General features: G+C 36.9%; 2 protein-coding genes across 2 annotated transcripts; both read left to right on the forward strand.

Annotated features, from left to right (window-relative positions):
- The first annotated feature begins 2,204 nt into the window (after window positions 1-2,204).
- Window positions 2,205-6,432, forward strand: LOC137712768 (homeobox protein BEL1 homolog). Its single transcript, XM_068451927.1, has 5 exons — window positions 2,205-2,558; window positions 2,718-3,799; window positions 4,039-4,421; window positions 5,114-5,174; window positions 5,414-6,432. The coding sequence occupies exons 2-5, from the start codon at window positions 2,840-2,842 to the stop codon at window positions 6,071-6,073; spliced, it is 2,064 nt and encodes a 687-aa protein (XP_068308028.1). The 5' UTR covers window positions 2,205-2,558; window positions 2,718-2,839; the 3' UTR covers window positions 6,074-6,432.
- A 7,617-nt stretch (window positions 6,433-14,049) lies between these two features.
- LOC137712004 (uncharacterized) lies at window positions 14,050-15,668 on the forward strand. Its single transcript, XM_068451156.1, has 5 exons — window positions 14,050-14,453; window positions 14,537-14,603; window positions 14,717-14,815; window positions 14,901-14,981; window positions 15,083-15,668. Exons 1-5 carry the CDS (start codon window positions 14,422-14,424, stop codon window positions 15,425-15,427), a joined length of 624 nt encoding a protein of 207 aa, XP_068307257.1. The 5' UTR covers window positions 14,050-14,421; the 3' UTR covers window positions 15,428-15,668.
- Window positions 15,669-17,459: the final 1,791 nt, after the last annotated feature.

Genomic DNA, 17,459 nt, shown 5'->3' on the forward strand with positions numbered 1-17,459 from the left:
GGTTGACAACGTGTTATATTTCACGTTGCCAATCGCACCTCGCCTCACACCCATTTCCCTCAATTTTTGCTTCATTTTTTGTTTAATCCTCGCCATGGCTTCTTGTTTTATTCTATAGAAAAATCTTTACAAGTCAAAAGCTACCATTTTTTTTCTTTTTTGAAAATGAGAACCGTGTTTGGAAATCCATATTATAAAGTTAATTTTTAGACAATTGTTTGATGACAATCCAACTTAATGGTCTTTTAGTTTTGATGTTATGGAAATGCAAATGCATAAATTTTTAAACATGGCTTGAAAGTTCAGGCATACTGGAAATTATTTCTGAAAATGGATTATGAAAGATCAGTCTTACATCATGTGTATTGTCCAAGGTAAGATAAAGGTTTGTTAGGCTCTCGAAATCAAATTAGGACAATCGTTTGTCCAATAAGCAAGGCCGTTTCTGAAATTTTGAGGGCCCTATGCGAAATTTATAAAAAGGCCATTCCTTAAGATAGTTTTAAAAAAAGGTAGGACAATATATTAATGCTAGAAAACAATCACTTAAATCAAAACAAAGTTTAGCACTCACTGATTGCAAGTTAAAAAATATCATTAATAATAAGTATAAAGAGCTACAAACATAACGTTCACTAAATAATCAAAAGCAGTTCAATCTTAAAAAAAAAAAAAAAAAAAAGGAAAAAAGAAAAAAAGAACTACAAAAGCTCTAACTTTGAAGTTTCACTTGAATATATAACATTATTATATAATAAAATTGAAAAAAAAAAATACCATTTTCAAAAGTGTTATTATTGGCACTCAAAATATCTCATTATACTCCAAATTTTTATACTTAAAGGAAAAAATTACGCTTATAAGGAGTGCACAATAAAATTTAAAATGCTAACGAAAATAATTTTTAAATATAGAACATTATTACATATAAATATTAGATGACAAAAATTTTGGGGGCCCTTTCAATTTTGGGGCCCTGTGCGACTGCACTTTTCACTCCCCCTCAACGCCCCCTTTGCCTATAAGATATCCATATCAATGTTCTATACAACGATTTGGCATTTCAACAAGTTTTAGCTACATTCCTTATGTGCATCGACGAAATATACATGATTTGTTTAGGCGCGCATATTCAACTTTATTACGAAACGTACATAATCAATCATGTGATGAGTACCCCAAATGTTTACAAATCATTGTAATTTGATTTTCAAAACAACTTATAAACATAAAATCTCCCAAATAAGGTTCCCCATGCATGATAACCTTGCAATATCAAGTCATTAACTCCCTTAAAAACACTTGTGGCTGAGAAATTGGGGTGATAGGGTTGTGGAAGAGCAATGACATCCCATTGGTTGCGCGTGGAGAAAAAAAAGAAAAGATGCACCGCGGTCCCATGCAAAATGTGTTATGCGTCCTTCTTTATAGAGAGAGAGAGAGAGAGAGAGATGGGTGGACTAGTTTATTACACCAATTAATTAGAATTAGATGGGGAAAACATTGGGATTGGACCACCTCATCATCTCATCCCACAGAGTCCCTAATTTTGGGAACATTTTTCACAACTCTGGGCGCATCTATTCGCTCTTTCTTTCAATTGTGAAGAAATTCCCGGAATTTTGTGGTTCATGAAAAAACGGTACACCTACTCAGAAGAGAGAATGGAATGGCTAAAAAGGGTCCTACCATTTTCACCGTTGTCCAATTACAATAGCCCTTATTTTGGCTCACTGAAACCCCATCTGAAAAAGCCTGGAACACAACTCCCATCATAGGAATCACTTCTTGGGATTCGATCCCCAAATCAACAGAGGTTTTTTTTTTTTTTTTCGTTTTCCTTTTGATCATAAAATATCACGTCATTTTTCCATTAGGATTTTGAGATTGTGAGTTTTGATGTTGAAAATCATTCTAGTATGATATATTTTATGTACTTAAAAGAAGTAGAGTAAATCCATTGAAATAGCAGAATTAGTGTACTTTTCAGGGCAGGTTGGGTTTAAATTATTTTTAATTAAAGTTTTAACTATTTAATTAATTTGATTGGCTGAACAATAATTTAATATTTGTTGGGTATGAAATAATTGAGGAGGAGGGGTGGGGGAAAGGTTATTAGAGTATTCTCATTCTAGGAAGTCTATTTTGTTGGTATTTAAATCATGCTGCATTGACCCCCACTTGATGAGAGAGAGAGAGAGAGAGAGAGAGAGAGAGAGAGAGAGAGAGACGATGGAAAGGAAATGAAATGATGAACATGGTTAGGAGGTCATCATCAAGCCCTATCTGATCATATCATCATCTTCTTCTATTTCTGATCGATCGAGGAGATATATATATATATATATATATATATATCTATATACATATTTTGGATCTCTCTTTCTTTCTTCCTAGGTTGTTCTTTCATGGCTTCCTTTGTTGGCTTATTAGGAGAAGTCTTCTCCTAAAAAGCAAAAGGACCTCCACACTTCTCCCTCCTCCCCCTCCTCCTCCTTCTTCCTCCTCCTCCACCATCCATTATAAACCTCCACCACTTCTCTTCAACAACTTAATCTGTAAGCCCCCCTCTCTTTCCTTCATCCGATCAAAGAGATTCCTTGTTATTTTTTTCATAAATTCTGTTGATTGATCTTGAAATAGACTGATCATATACTTCTCCTTCTGTTCTAATGGGAATCTAATGATTAATTTTCTCTTTTCTTTTCTGTGGCAAGGGATCTTGATGGAATAGTAATTGCAGAGAAAAAAAGAGGGTATCTTTCACCCAAAAAAAAGCAGTAAAAGCAGAGAGAGAAAGAGCAAGAAAGGAGAAGAAAAGTTTGAAGCTTTTGTTTTCATGGCAGGAGAACTGCTGAGTAGTGAAGCTAACAAGTCAAGGAACAACATGGCTTCTTCCTCAGTTGGTGGATTCTGCTACTCTTATGATGTCTCATCCAGCAATCCTACAACCACCCACTTCACCACCAATCAGATCCAAGACTTTGGGTCAAACCCTGCTGAGATCTTCAGCCTCACCACTGGCATGGAGATGATAGGGTTCCCTAAGCAGCAAAATGACACTTCTAACCCTGCAGCTTCATCCATCTGGAATAAAGCTGGCTTCTTTGGTAAACAACAACAACAGCAACCAGATTTCACAACTGGAATTTCAGAAACCAGCACTGATCATCATCATCAGAACAATCTATTGGTGGGAGGACCTCCACATCATCATCATCATCAATCCAATGGTTGGCAAGAGAGTAATAATAATAATAACAGGTTTCCGGTAGATGATTCTTCTTTGAGGTGTGTTTTTCCATGCGAAGGAAATGAGAGGCCAAGTCAAGGCCTTTCACTCTCTCTCAGCTCAAACAATCCTTCCTCTATTGGGTTGCAGTCCTTTGAACTCAAACAGACCAGTCATAATCAGCCACATGAGCATCAAGACCATCAGGATGATGGTGAGGACGACCACATGATGTTTATGCAAGATAGGTTTCTGGGAAAAGCTGCTTCTCATGCTTCTGCTTCTGGGGCAAGCAGTCTTCAACATGAAGGACTGTTCCAGCTGAGGAACTCAAAGTACTTGGGCCCTGCCCAGCAGCTTCTCAATGAGTTCTGCAGCCTTGGAACAACAAAGCCAACGACTGCTGATACACAAAAGCAAAAGCCCCATAAAAACAAAAGGTGGGGTGAACAAGAGGACAATGGTAGTACTAGCTCTTCAAGAAACAAGCAACAATCCAACATTTACTCCCTTGAATTTGTGGAGTTGCAGAAGCGAAAAACCAGACTGCTTTCAATGCTTGAAGAGGTAAATAATAGTAAAACCCATCTTTTATTTTATTTTATTTTTTTTTATAATTTCTCAATGGTATTAGAAGGCAAAGTTAAAAACTTTTTACTCTGGTTGTGCTTGATTAATCTTTTCAATTAATACCCAATTCAAATTTCTAGATTTTTATTGTTATCAAGGTTAAAATTTGAGACTCTCTCTGAAACCCATCTCTGGTTCTTTAATTATTATCGTGATCATATGTGTGTTTGTTTTAGGTGGAGAGGAGGTACAAGCACTACTGTGATCAAATGAAGGCGGTGGTGGCGTCGTTTGAGGCTGTGGCAGGAGCTGGGGCTGCCACCGTGTACTCCGCCTTAGCGGCGAAGGCCATGTCGAGGCATTTCAGGAGCTTGAAAGATGGGATTGTGAGTCAGATTCAGGCCACAAGAAAGGCCATGGGAGAGAAGGACCCAGTGGCGCCTGGCACGACGAGAGGGGAGACTCCGAGGCTTCGGATTCTCGATCAAACACTTCGACAGCAGAGAGCATTTCAGCAGATGAACATGATGGAAAGCCATCCATGGAGACCCCAACGTGGCCTCCCTGAGAGATCAGTCTCCGTTCTACGAGCTTGGCTCTTTGAACACTTTCTTCATCCGTACGTCTCTCTCTCTCTCTCTCTCTCTCTCTCTCTCTTTCTCTCTCTCTCATAGAAGTAAACAACAAATTAGATTTTTGGGGAGAATCAATGTAATAAGAGAAGAAAGGAAAAGAGAAAAAAAAAACAAACAGTTTGCTGATGTTAGTGATGATTTTCTACTGGCTAACTAATCATCAATAAGGCAAGAGTTTTGTGATCATCAAATCATATCTTGTGCGGCCTCAATCATTTTTGCTAGACATTGAAAATACAATACAAATTCCTTGGTTGTTTCTATCCACCTCCTTTCAGATTCCAAAAAAAAATTTATTTATTTTTGTTTCATTTTACTTTCAATCATGTCATCAGTTTTCTTTTGCTTGATATTTTTCCTTGGCCCCAAGCTCTCTATGTTGTATATTCCATTGTGGGTCACTTGGTCTCTCATTCGAGATTTTTTTAATATGCTCTAAAGTATCTTATACGTCAAGGTTTTTGACCGTTCGATCTTTAATAAAAAAAAAAGAATGGCGAAAATCTAACGGCCAACAACTCAGAGTATTCACGATAGAATTTTCACTTATTCTACTTCTTAGGGAAAAAAAAAAAACTCTCTCTCTCAAGAAATAACAGTAATAAATTTATTTGTGTATTTAATTACAAAAAACTGCAAATAAAGAAACAGAATGTTTGTGTGAAACTTGTTGCAGGTACCCGAGCGATGTCGATAAACATATCTTAGCCCGCCAAACGGGTCTCTCAAGAAGCCAGGCACGTCCACATCCTTCTCCTTCTCAATCCCTCCCATAATATAATTCAAATTTCCCCACCACTTAATTAATATATATTATTATGGGTCATATCTTCTTAGGATCCATAGTTTAGTTGAATACTATATTTGTACATGATATTATATCATAAAATAATGTATATTGTAATCCAAAATCTATGTCACCATTAATCATATTATATATGTGACGCCTTTTGTTGCCACATGGATGTTTCAACAGGTCTCCAATTGGTTCATTAACGCAAGAGTTAGGCTTTGGAAGCCAATGGTCGAAGAAATGTACATGGAAGAAACAAAGGAACGTGAAAACAACATGAACATTAGCAACATGACCTCCTCAGATGGTATCGCAACCGATCCCCGCCCGCATCAGTCCCGGCCCGAAGATGAAAAGCCGACTCACGATCAACTCGTCCAAATGGACTCCGAGTGCCTCTCCTCCATCATCACCTACCCGGAGAAGAATCATGACTCTAGAGGCAGCAAGAATACCATCTCAAGTCACCACATTCACCCGCATCAAAATTTTGGGAGGGTAAATGAGTCATTCGGGACCATGGAGCTGGATTTTTCGTCGTATAATCATCATCAACAACACTCTGGAGGGACGGTTTCTTATGCTAATGAACATCATCACCACTCAAATCAGGGTTTCAATGGCGGTGGCGGTGTGTCGTTGACATTAGGGTTGCAGCAGCACGGCGGAAATGGAGTGAGCTTAGCATTCTCTCCTGCCTCACAGAGCTCTCTATTTTACCCTAGAGATCACATTGAAGAATGTCAACCGGTTCAGTACTCGCTATTAGATGGGGAAGGTGAGAATAATTTGCCTTACAGAAATTTGATGGGGGCACAGCTGCTACATGACTTGGCAGGATAGAAGTCAACAACAACAACATTTCTCAATCGGGTACTGCAAGAGGTTCACTAGTGGGGTTTTAATTTGATTTTGTGCCACAAGGATGGTGATGAATTGGTGATTATTGGCAATAGATAATTAAGTAGTTTAATTAGGTAATAATAGATGAATATATGGCTAAATACTTCATGCATACATAAAAGGCTATACTGGGTTAGACAACAATTATATGGTGCTCATCGTCTACATGGCTGGCCGGTATAACTTTTCTGGGCCCCCTGTTTTTTTAGAAAAAATTTGGAAGGACATGTTTATTATTGTTAGGCTAATTTGGAATTGCCAGTGATTTGGCTCAAAGGTTATACGATATTTTTTCTTTTCTTTTTGTTATTACAAGCGATATTACTACTCTAAGTTAAACTAGGAAAAGATGAAGAATTTAAACCCGAAACACAGTAGACTGAAGAGAAAGATACCCTATTTATTAGGACAATCCATCACTTGCAAGATTATACGATTTTTGTTTCCTCTTATAGGTAGAATCTGCTTTTCCAAAGATTTAACCTAAGCAGTTAGAAATCTCTCTTTAATTGCATTTCTCCATTATTTGTGGTTGGGCTAATTAAGCTAGGTGATAATTGAACCGTTTGTGGCTCTTGTTTAAGTGAATACTTTTGCTTTTATCAGTTTATGTGGTTCTCTATAGAGGCAATTAAGTTTAGCAGCACAATTTGGTGTTGGGTCCTTATATAGTTTTTTGTTGGAGATTAAGACAAATCCTCAAGGAAATTACAAAAAATATCGTGATCGTTTTTTTGTGTGTAGTTGTGGTCCCTAATCCATGAGGCTCGTGAAAAGATGATATTTTTCTTACCAATAAGAATTGGTCTCCTTTTTTTTATTTGTGAACTTGAATTGGGGATTGGTTCTATATGCTTCTGCTTTTGTAAATGAAAAAAGGTACTTTTATTAGCTGCCTTTTTAGATAGTGTAAAGGCCATTAGGGTTTTCGGATGCACCTACCCTTGGTTGAACACGTACGTGCACACCAATGAAATTCATCAGTTATGGATTAAACCAGTGCTCTATATTGCATGCAGACCCAATGGTTAAATAAGTTCTATGTAAAAATGGATGCTGATGAGTTCCATGCATAAAATATTATAGATTTCTCACCAAACTATTGTGTAACAAATCAGATATATTTTATGTAAAACTCTTATGTTCTTCAACAATTAAATTATACAAAGCAAAACATTTAGAAGGAAAAGGCTAATCAAGGAAAGGTAGTATGTACGCGATTCAACAATTAAATCATATAATATAGGTGAAATTAAGGTATACAAATATGCTTGATTATATTGTTGACATGCAACAAAGCAAATTAATCATGAGCATGTGATCATGGGTTAAGTTTGAAGTTCCCTGGCTATTCTTTTGAGGCGATGGCCCCCAATTGAGTTAATTCTATGCTTTCTTATAGTTAATAGAGCAGAAAGATCATGTTATAAAAATGTTTTACATTTCTCATTTGATATATATTGCTGTAAAAGGATGCATATAAATGCATGCATGATACGTAAGTCCATGGGGTTTAAGAAGCTTACTTTACCCCAATGAACGTGCTAACGTATATAAAAACTCAAGATTTAGGGATTATATCTAGAGGAAAAACCTTGAGTCGAACAATCGTCTTGTTCTTACAACTATCCTGAGCGAGGAAGCAGGTTTGGGAAGTAGGGTAGTGAGTTGGCTACTTAGAATTACTTCTAAGAGTTTCCCCCTGAGTCTTCGCCTCCATCTTGGTGAACCGAATATTTTGGAGAGTTTTGTGAGCGAGGTTGGAGGCTTTGGAGGCTAAGCCAAAGCTATTATACCAAGCATATTACCATTATCATAATCCACCTCTTATTTGGGTCGATTATTGTTTTACTAAGTCAAATAAAACCAATATCTCCCCGTCACACAAATACGAGTGGTATCCTCACATTCAGTCACTTTTCATCATCCCAACATTATCACGATCACAAAGAATGAATTATGGCGCGATCCTATGAAAACATGTACAGCACAGGAACATAAAACTTTAAACTACTTGCACAGCCAATGAAGAAATTCTCGATCTCAAAAGCGTTTCGTCTAACCTAAACTGATTTTCACAAAACACTGATGAGACATTCTTAATCCCTCATGAAATAAATGTCTTTGTCCAATAAGTACTCATGTTCTCGTCTTTTTATGTGAACGATGGCCAGCTAACACTAGTACAAAAATCTATTTGCGCGACGGAGTAAATTTCGTCGCACAAACACCGGTCTTTTTATGTGAACGATGGCTAGCCAACACTAGTACAAAAATCTATTTGCGCGACGGAGTAAATTTCGTTGCACAAAGTGTGTTTGCGCGACGCTAAATACAAAGTGTCAGGCAAATGTCTTTTGCGCAACGAAACTTTGCACGACGAAAGTCGTGTCGCGCAAAAGGCATTTGCGAGACGCTTTTGTGCGTCACGCAAGATTTTGGCTCCAAATGAAGGATATTTACCTCTTTTTTCCCAACTTTGCGCGACGCACATGGGTAGTTGTCGCGCAAAGTGAAACCACAAATTAATGTCCTTCTGTCATTTATCACACTCATCACTCCAATTCCAACACTCCACTCAAAACTGATAAAACCCAATTGCCACAAGAACCATTTAAACGTACCAAAGGTGAGAGCTTTCTTCCCCCTACAATTTTGCTACTTTTCAAAATTTATTTGGCGTATGCAATCTCGCTTATATACAAACAAGTTTGACAGTTGGATTGTTAAAACTAATGTCATACAATGCGTTTCCCATCAAAATCAATGGTATATGTATTTACCAAGTACATTTTCATTTATTCATTTTGTACTCATAAGCAAAAGGGCAAAAAAAATAAAAATAAAAAAAATAAAACATTGCGCAACGTACGTCCTGCGTCGCTCAAAGATGTTTTGCATTGCCTTCTGCTTTTGTGGTATCCTCTTGTGTAAATGTTTTAAATTGACGATTGAATCAGTTCATTGTATTCATATAGGATCAAGGAGTGTAGCTGTAAAAAATCATCAAAATCGGAGTGAATATAATTGTTAAATCGTGATTTTTCGTTTATAACTGTCGAAAAGTTTTGTCTCATTACTTGATCTTTGAATGTTAGTTTTTTGCGATTTTTGGCGTATGCAATCTCGAAATACATACAAATAAGTTTGACGGTTGGATCGTTGAAACTAATGTCATACAATGCGTTTCCCATCAAAATCAATGGTATATGTATTTACTAAGTACATTTTCATTTATTTATTTTGTACTCAAAAGCCAAAAACAAAAAAAAAAAAAAAAAAAAAAAAACTTTGCGCGACGTATGTAGAATTGCGTCACGCAAAGATGTATTGCGCGACGCAGGACGTACATCGCACAAAGTTTTTTTTTTTTTTTTTTGGGGCGGTGGTTTCTCGCATTGCCTTCTGCTTTTGTGGTATCCGCTTATGTAAATGTTTTAAATTGATGATTGAATCAGTTCGTTGTATTCATATAGGGTCAAAGAGTGTAGCTGTAAAAAATCATCAAAATCGGAGTTAATATAACCGTTAAATCGTGATTTTTCGTTTATAACCGTCAGAAAGTTTTTTCTTGTTACTTGATCTTTGAGTGTTTGTTTTCTGCGATTTTTGGCGTATGCGATCTCGAAGCATATACAAACAAGTTTAACGGTTGGATCGTTCAAACTAGGTTCGTACAATGTGTTTCCCATCAAAATGATAGATTCACTAACAGTAGGAATTTATTGATACTTTCATCAACTATAACATAAGATTTTTGTGGTATCCACTTGTGTAAATATTTTAAATTGACGATCAAATTAGTTCGTTGTATTCATATAGGGTCAAGGAGTGTAGCTGTAAAAAATCATCAAAATCGGAGTTAATATAACCGTTAAATCATGATTTTTTGTTTATAATCGTCAAAAAATTTTGTCCCGTTACTTGATTTCTGAATGTTAGTTTTTTGCCATTTTTGGCATATGTAACCTCGAAGTACATACAAATAAGTTTGATGGTTGGATCATTCAAACTAGTTTTGTACAATACATTTCCCATCAAAACAATAGATTCACTAACACTTGGAATTTATTAATACTTTCATCAACTATAACATAAAATTTTGTGGTATCCACTTGTGTAAATATTTTAAATTGACGATCGAATTAGTACGTTGTATTCATATAGAGTCAAGGAGTGTAGCTGTAAAAAGCATCAAAATCGGAGTTAATATAATCGTTAAATCGTGATTTTTCGTTTATAACTGTCGGAAAGTTTTTTCTTGTTACTTGATCTTTGAATGTTTGTTTTTTGCGATTTTTGACGTATGCGATCTTGAAGCATATACAAACAAGTTTGATGGTTGGATCGTTCAAACTAGTTTTGTACAATGCATTTTCCATCAAAACGATAGTTTCACTAACACTTGGAATTTATTAATACTTTCATCAACTATAACATAAGATTTTGTGATATCCACTTATGTAAATATTTTAAATTGACGATCGAATCAGTTAGTTGTATTCATAGAAGGTCAAGGAGTGTAGCTATAAAAAATCATCAAAATCGGAGTTAATATAACCGTTAAATCGTCATTTTCCGTTTATAACCATCGAAAAGTTTTACCTCGTTACTTGATCTCTGAATGTTTGTTTTTTGCGATTTTTGGCGTATGCAATCTCAAAGCATATACAAACAAGTTTGACAGTTGGATCTTTGAAACTAGTTTTGTACAATGCGTTTCTCATGAAGTTGGTATATACTAAGTATATTTTAATTTATTTATTTTTTACTTATAACACTTAAGAAATTGAATGATATATATGTAAAAATAATTATTGTGTGTTTTTGTTAGGAAAATATATTATTGTGGGGTTTATGTAAAAAAAAAAATTGAATTTGAAAGGAGGAAAGTCACATTTTCAGTAATTCTTATAATAAATATTTTTTTTTCAAAAAATACCTTGCACGACGTCTTAATGTGATCGTGGCGTAAAACCACTTTGCGCGACGTCAAATTGTATACGTTCGTCGCGTTAGTTGTGATAATTTTGGTGGTACCATAGTGAAAAATAGGCGGTTTTTTTTTCAATTTTCCAATTCTTTCCCCAAATGTTGAACCCTACCTCTTTCTTCCCGTAGACCTCCAACTCTTTCTTTCTTCCCTCTCGCTTATCTCTCCCTCTCTCTTTCCCCAAATGTTGAACCCCAAATGTTGAACCTTCACGCGAATCTCTCCCTCTCTCTTTCCCGTAGACCACCACGTGAATCTTTCCCCCTCATTCTAAAAGACGGGCCGCCACGCTCTCGAACCCGACGCAAATCAAGTCCCAAAATCAAGGTAAGGGTTTCTGATTTTCGATGGGTTTTTGTTATTTAGGGTTTAGGCTCAAATTGCATGTTGATTTCTGAGTACTTTGTTCAAATCTTGAGATAAAATTGGATGTTGGTTCTGGTTTAGGGTCAAATTGCAATTTTCGTGATGTGTGTTTTGTGTATGAACATGGAGGAAAATTCTAACAATTTCTGGGCATCCATCTTCAATAGCATTTTCCTGTTGAATACGAGGTCAGTGCTTGGCAAGTGATGCCAAGGCTGCCAAGAAGGGTGGTTGAAAGGCAGTGTAATGGTTTAGTTGTGTTGGAATTATCGTGTATTGTGGACTTTACTTTGGAATGTACGATTCTCTAAAACATGTGGTTTTAACTGGTGGCCTGCATGATAGCTTCTTTGCTAGCTTCTTGTTTTCTTGTTGGGATGGGGAATTACGATTGGTGCTAGATTAGCTTCTTACCCCCATTGACATAGTGCGCCATGGATGATGATGACCTAAGAAGCAGCAGTTAAATATAGTAGCTCTTTGGATGCATTTAAGCAAAATATAAAAAATGAGGGTGCTAAGTCACTGTTTAAGGGTGCTAGAGCAAACATATTGCGTGCTGTTGCAAGTGCCCATGTGCTTACTGGCTATGACAAATTGCAAGTCCTGATAATCCCTCTTAATTGGAGTCGTTGGGTTACAGGGCAAGATCTTCATAAATTCATTATTCTTTCTCATTCTTTTGATAGTGTAGTGGTTAGTTATCTTTTGCTCAGTGAAAATGTTTGCTTTTATGTTCTTTTTCATTGTTTGCATCAAGAAATACTTCCCCGTCTGATCATGTTCTCCATCCTAACAATCTTTTGTTGTTGGTGCTTATGTAATTAATGAAAAGTAAATCAAGTTAGTGGTTCTGAGTTTATGCACTTAATTTATAATTACTGAACTTTTTTCATTGAATTGTCAGGTGAGCAATCTAAAGTTGAAGAACCCCATCCAGAGGTAAGGCAGGTAATACTATGACAGGAAAAAATGCACTTTGATTTCACAAAAATTCATTTCCATCGTGAGCCGTTTATTTTTGGACATAGGTTTTCTGGTTTGTTTGTTACATTGGCTTGCTATGTTCAGGTGAGCGATTCATAATACTTGTTGATGAGGCAGGAAGTGCTTTTATGTTTCGAAATGTTTTGTATGGATCTGTTATTAGAAAGTCATAGTTACAAGGATGAATAATTCTGAGTTATGTGTGCTTGTTATCTGGTTGACCTCTGAATGGAAGTCCTTTTACGTTTTTAAAAGTCCCTTTGCTGAGAAGAAAAAAAAAAAACTATTAAGTGTAGACGGATATCATCGCAGTTATTATTGGAATGTAGATTTCTAAAGGAAAAACTAGAAAAGTCTAATCTTTGAGAAACCACCTTATATTATCTTTTGTCATTCTTTTTGATAAAATTATCAAATGTTTTTTTTTATGGAGAATTTTCATTTTTTTTTTCTTAATGGCTCAATTGTAAAAGAATATGCATAATTATTAAACAGGAATAACATATGGTAGGCAGAGTTTTCTGAGATGTACAGGACGTGTTTTCTGGTTCTATTGAGTTTATAAAATATTTGTTTTCAATTACTGTTATTTATGTTAGCTCTGTTAAATAAAAGCAGTGTTTGACTGACCTTTTAAACATGGATTACTTCCATATTGGCATTTGGTAGCTGCATTGTTTATGTATTACCATGGTCCTTTTATTTGTTGTTGTGTGCTTCACTTTTGTTGCTGATTTTGGTAGCATATTGATTTTTTAAATGTATTTTTCTTAAATCAGGGTTGAAGTGTGTTTTTACTAGGAAGATGTCAAATCAATGCTTTTTTCACACACGGTTTATTTGTTCAGTTTTCTTTGCTTTTTTCTTCTAGTTTCAAATGCAAGAAAGGATTAGTTTCTAGGGAAAATTTGGAATAGGTCCAATTTTTAGTGACTTTTGACTTTTGAAATAGGTCCAATTTTTAGTGACTTTGGATCCATATCAAAAGACCCCTAGTTTCTAATGTCATATTTTTATGGTTCAAAAACTGTATAGATGTCGCAGTTGATCACTGGTTGTCGGAGTGTGACCAATGCGCCTCCCGCATTAGCAGCATCTACTGCTCCAGCCATGAGTGCTCCATTGATTGGGGAGCTTACACCCCTTGCTGAGGCTACTTTTACGGTGTCCCAGGTGCCTGTCTCATCGACGTCATTAGTGTCCGTTCAGCAGCTTAGTGCATAGTGGCCTCACCGGCGCCACCGCGGGCCGGAGCCTTCTAATCACACTTCCTCGACATCCAGAGTCGGGGGTGAGGCCTCCCAACCAGGTAGTTTTTTCTAATTCTCACTACATTGTATTCTTTTTTTTCATTTTAAAACTAATATTTTTATGATGGTGAAAATTTCCTGGATTGTGAAAATGTGTTGCGGGTTGTGAATTATTGTTATTTTACTGTTTTAAGGTTTTGGGAAATGCTATACTATTAGGGGAGGTTGTGTCAAATTTCTTTTTTACAAATTTAAGCTTAGGGTTTTCACCATTTAAGTATTTTTGGCCAGCTAAAAAAAACACCAGGGGGCTAAGTCGAATGCTGAAGCAGGCACATAGTGCACGTCAGGGCGCCTCTAAGATCAAGATTGCGTATGACTCGCGACATTGTGGAGCGGCTACCTCACAGCAGCATAGCGTTGTCGCTAGTAGCTATGGTGTTGTTGTTCGACAAAATTGTCCTTTTCAGTCGAAGTCTTGGGCAGACATTCCCGAGGAGACGAGGGAACTAGTGCAAGACAAGTTGTCGATTAGTATATTAATTTTTAGCCTTTATCATTTTTGTAATTTTGTTTACAAATATTAAAAACCAAAATATATTATCTTAATATTATTAAATTTCTTACTATTATTTTATTGTTTTTCATATTCGTAGGTTATTTATGATCTTGAGGACATATCCCCTGAGACCATGGCCTACTTCGAGAAGACCTTAGCAATCAGGTACAAATAATGGAAGAACAATTTTCACATGTATTTTAAGCAATGGGATAATCCGGAGATTGCTCACCTACATGTTCCAACAGAGTTGCAGGATCGGCCCCAGAGGATTGGGAGTGGCTCTGCAAACATTTTACGGACCCAGAATTTGTGGTATGTACATAATATTTTAATAATAATTTATTATTGTTTTAGTTATGTTTTTAAGCTTTTTTATTAATTTATTTCAAATAGTCACAATAGCATGTATATTGTGTGTTTAACAGAAGAAATCTGTTGCTGGCCAAAAAGCTCGGGCATTAAAGACACTTCTCCACCATTTCGGTTCGAAACCCTTTTCGTATAGGTTTAAGGCAAGATGTCAGGTAAAAGTATATTAACTTTGAAATTTTATACAATTTATTTATTATTATTGATTAATAAAATTTTCTTAATGGTTTTTTCTTCAAGAGGGGTTCTAAGTTCCCAGAGATCGACATGTTCAAGGACGTTTACATTCGACCTAATAATGAGAACACTAAGCAACTTCATGTAAGCATATGTAATTATTAATATTCTTATATGTATGAATCGTTCAAATATTATTTATATTTTGTTATTAAACATTATATGTGTTTTCTTTATTAATATAGACTACTATGGTGGAAAAGAATATTGCTGTTCTCCAAAAAGCAACATCGCAACTTCCGCCGGAGACCCCGATCAAGGACGTCATGGTACCCGAGGATGTAGGTTTTCAGATCATGATTGATGTCTTGGATCAGAACTTTGGTCGTTGTCGTGGCAAGATTGTTCGGGGTATGGGCAAAGCGCGGATTCGTGAGACAGGTGCTTCTTCTTCCAAATCGAACACAGCAGAGGTTGATGCATTGAAGGAGGAAGTGACAACCTTAAAAGGTCAGCTTGCGATCCAGGAAGAGCAGATGAGGGCCCAGGGCGAGCAGATGAGGGCACAGATGATGGCTCAGAGTGAGTAGATGGGGGCGCAGCTGAGGGCCTAAGGCAAGGAGATGAGGAACTATGTCGGGACGATGAAAGACCTTGTACAAGCCATATAGATGTCCGGCCTCCAAATCCCGCTACCATCATCTCATCTTGCTCCACCTTTGACCTCAGAGCCACCTTGCCCTGCCGATACCCAGTAGCCTGATGTATTAAACCTAGTTCACTTGTAGTTTTTTCTTTTTTGTTCAAACATTTTGTATGTACATTTTCATATATTTTATAATTAAATACTTTTGCTTGGTTAATTAATTATTCTTTAGAATTTAATTATAATATTTATCAAAAATTAAAAAAAAATATATTTTTGACCAAAAGAAAAATAATTTTTATAAAAAAACAAAAAAGGGTTTGCGTAACACATGCCTGCGTCGCGCAAAGAATCTTTGTGCAACGCACATCCTGTGTCTTGCAAAGCCTCTTTGCGCGAGTGCGTTGTGCAAAGCCTCTTTGCGCGAGTGCGTCGCGCAAACCCCTTTTTTGCGCGATGCACGTTACTTGTTCGTCGCGACGAAGGTTGCGTTGCGCAAACCCTTAGGCAACGATTTTTGACTTTGCGCAACGAAGGTATGTACATCGCGCAAAGTGTTTTTTTTACTAGTGTAATGAGCTATATTAAACGTGGTGTATTGACAAACTATCTTCCCTAAAGCATTTATGTTAGTCTGATTAGACTTAACCACTTTTCCAGACGCATCCCCTTAGACGGTAATGATTGTTGACCGTTGTAGATAAGTATGATAAAGTAACAAGTTGTAAAGTATCCTTTTTTTGACATAGTCTTTAATCTAAAGGGTACAAATATTGGATTCAAAACTCCAATGGCTCACACATAGTAATGAAGAAGGGATTCATTCATTACTCCCACTATTTTGGTCGGCTAAAGCACATACAGTTGCCTAACTCTAGTCTCCAACATGTATGATATGATGTATTTTCATACTTCAAATATGAGCATGTTGCTTTGTATGAAAAAAACACTAATACGTCATACCAATCTTATTCCAGTTACTATGGCAACGCCATTGCCTGAGTCTCTTGGTATAGATGCCCTCTCAGCGCCCACTTGAGACAACTCACATTCGGCTGTAATCAGGCTATTTGGAGTCATGGAAATATATCCATGAATTACTCCAAAACTGACTTTCTCCATCATAAGGTCTCATCTTAGTTCTCTTTCTAAGGCGACATATTAAATAATATGCATGTATTCTTTGCTGTACCAAGTAATGCACACGTCTGGATGCATTCTTTGTGCCCAGGACATGTACAGATGCATGCACTCCATGCTACTAGTGTCATATTCCTACCCGAGCCCACCACATCCCGGGCTCGACTCCATCATAGCACGATATTGTCTGCTTTGGGCCCCGACCACGTCCTTAATGTTTTGTTTCTGGGAACTCACATGAGAACTTCCTAGTGGGTCACCCATCCTGGGATTGCTCTCGTACGAACTCGCTTAACTTCGGAGTTCCAATGGAACCCGAAGTCAGGCTCCCAAAAGGCCTCATGCTAGGTAGAGATGTGAATATACATATAAGGCTTACAGGATCCTCACCCCTAGGCGATGTCCAAATTGTCACATCCTGGCGATATTGTCCGCTTTGGGCCACTACCACACCCTCATGGTTTCGTTTCTGGGAACTCACACGAGAATTTCCCAGTGGGTCACCTATCCTGGGATTGCTCTCACGCGAACTTGCTTAACTTCAGAGTTCCGATGGAACCCGAAGCCAGTGAGCTCCCAAAAGACCTTGTGCTAGGTAGAGATGGAAATATACATATAAGGCTTACATGATTTTCACCCCTGAGCGATGTGGGATCTAACAACTAGGACATGAATGTCTCAACTTAATTGCTTGCTATCTCAAAGCGCCAAGTGAATCATTCGTGTGAGTCAACCTATTCAAAGCTCGGTGATATCTAATAAAAATGCGTTCGCATGCATGAAATGAGCCACTAAATCATAATGTCAAAAGCAACTCTAGTCATGGTTTTAACCAT

The sequence above is a fragment of the Pyrus communis genome, chromosome 13 (genome assembly GCF_963583255.1).
Source record: "Pyrus communis chromosome 13, drPyrComm1.1, whole genome shotgun sequence".
Lineage (NCBI taxonomy): Eukaryota > Viridiplantae > Streptophyta > Magnoliopsida > Rosales > Rosaceae > Pyrus > Pyrus communis.

Excerpts from the sequence above, each read along its gene's own strand:
- LOC137712004 (XM_068451156.1), top strand. The coding sequence starts at position 14,422 with ATGGCCTACTTCGAGAAGACCTTAGCAATCAG. Across the intron at positions 14,604-14,716 it reads TTACGGACCCAGAATTTGTG|AAGAAATCTGTTGCTGGCCA; the intron begins GTATGTACATAA and ends TGTGTTTAACAG. Across the intron at positions 14,816-14,900 it reads GGTTTAAGGCAAGATGTCAG|AGGGGTTCTAAGTTCCCAGA; the intron begins GTAAAAGTATAT and ends TTTTTCTTCAAG.
- LOC137712768 (XM_068451927.1), top strand. The coding sequence starts at position 2,840 with ATGGCAGGAGAACTGCTGAGTAGTGAAGCTAACAAGTCAAGGAACAAC. Across the intron at positions 3,800-4,038 it reads TGCTTTCAATGCTTGAAGAG|GTGGAGAGGAGGTACAAGCA; the intron begins GTAAATAATAGT and ends TGTTTGTTTTAG. Across the intron at positions 5,175-5,413 it reads CGGGTCTCTCAAGAAGCCAG|GTCTCCAATTGGTTCATTAA; the intron begins GCACGTCCACAT and ends ATGTTTCAACAG.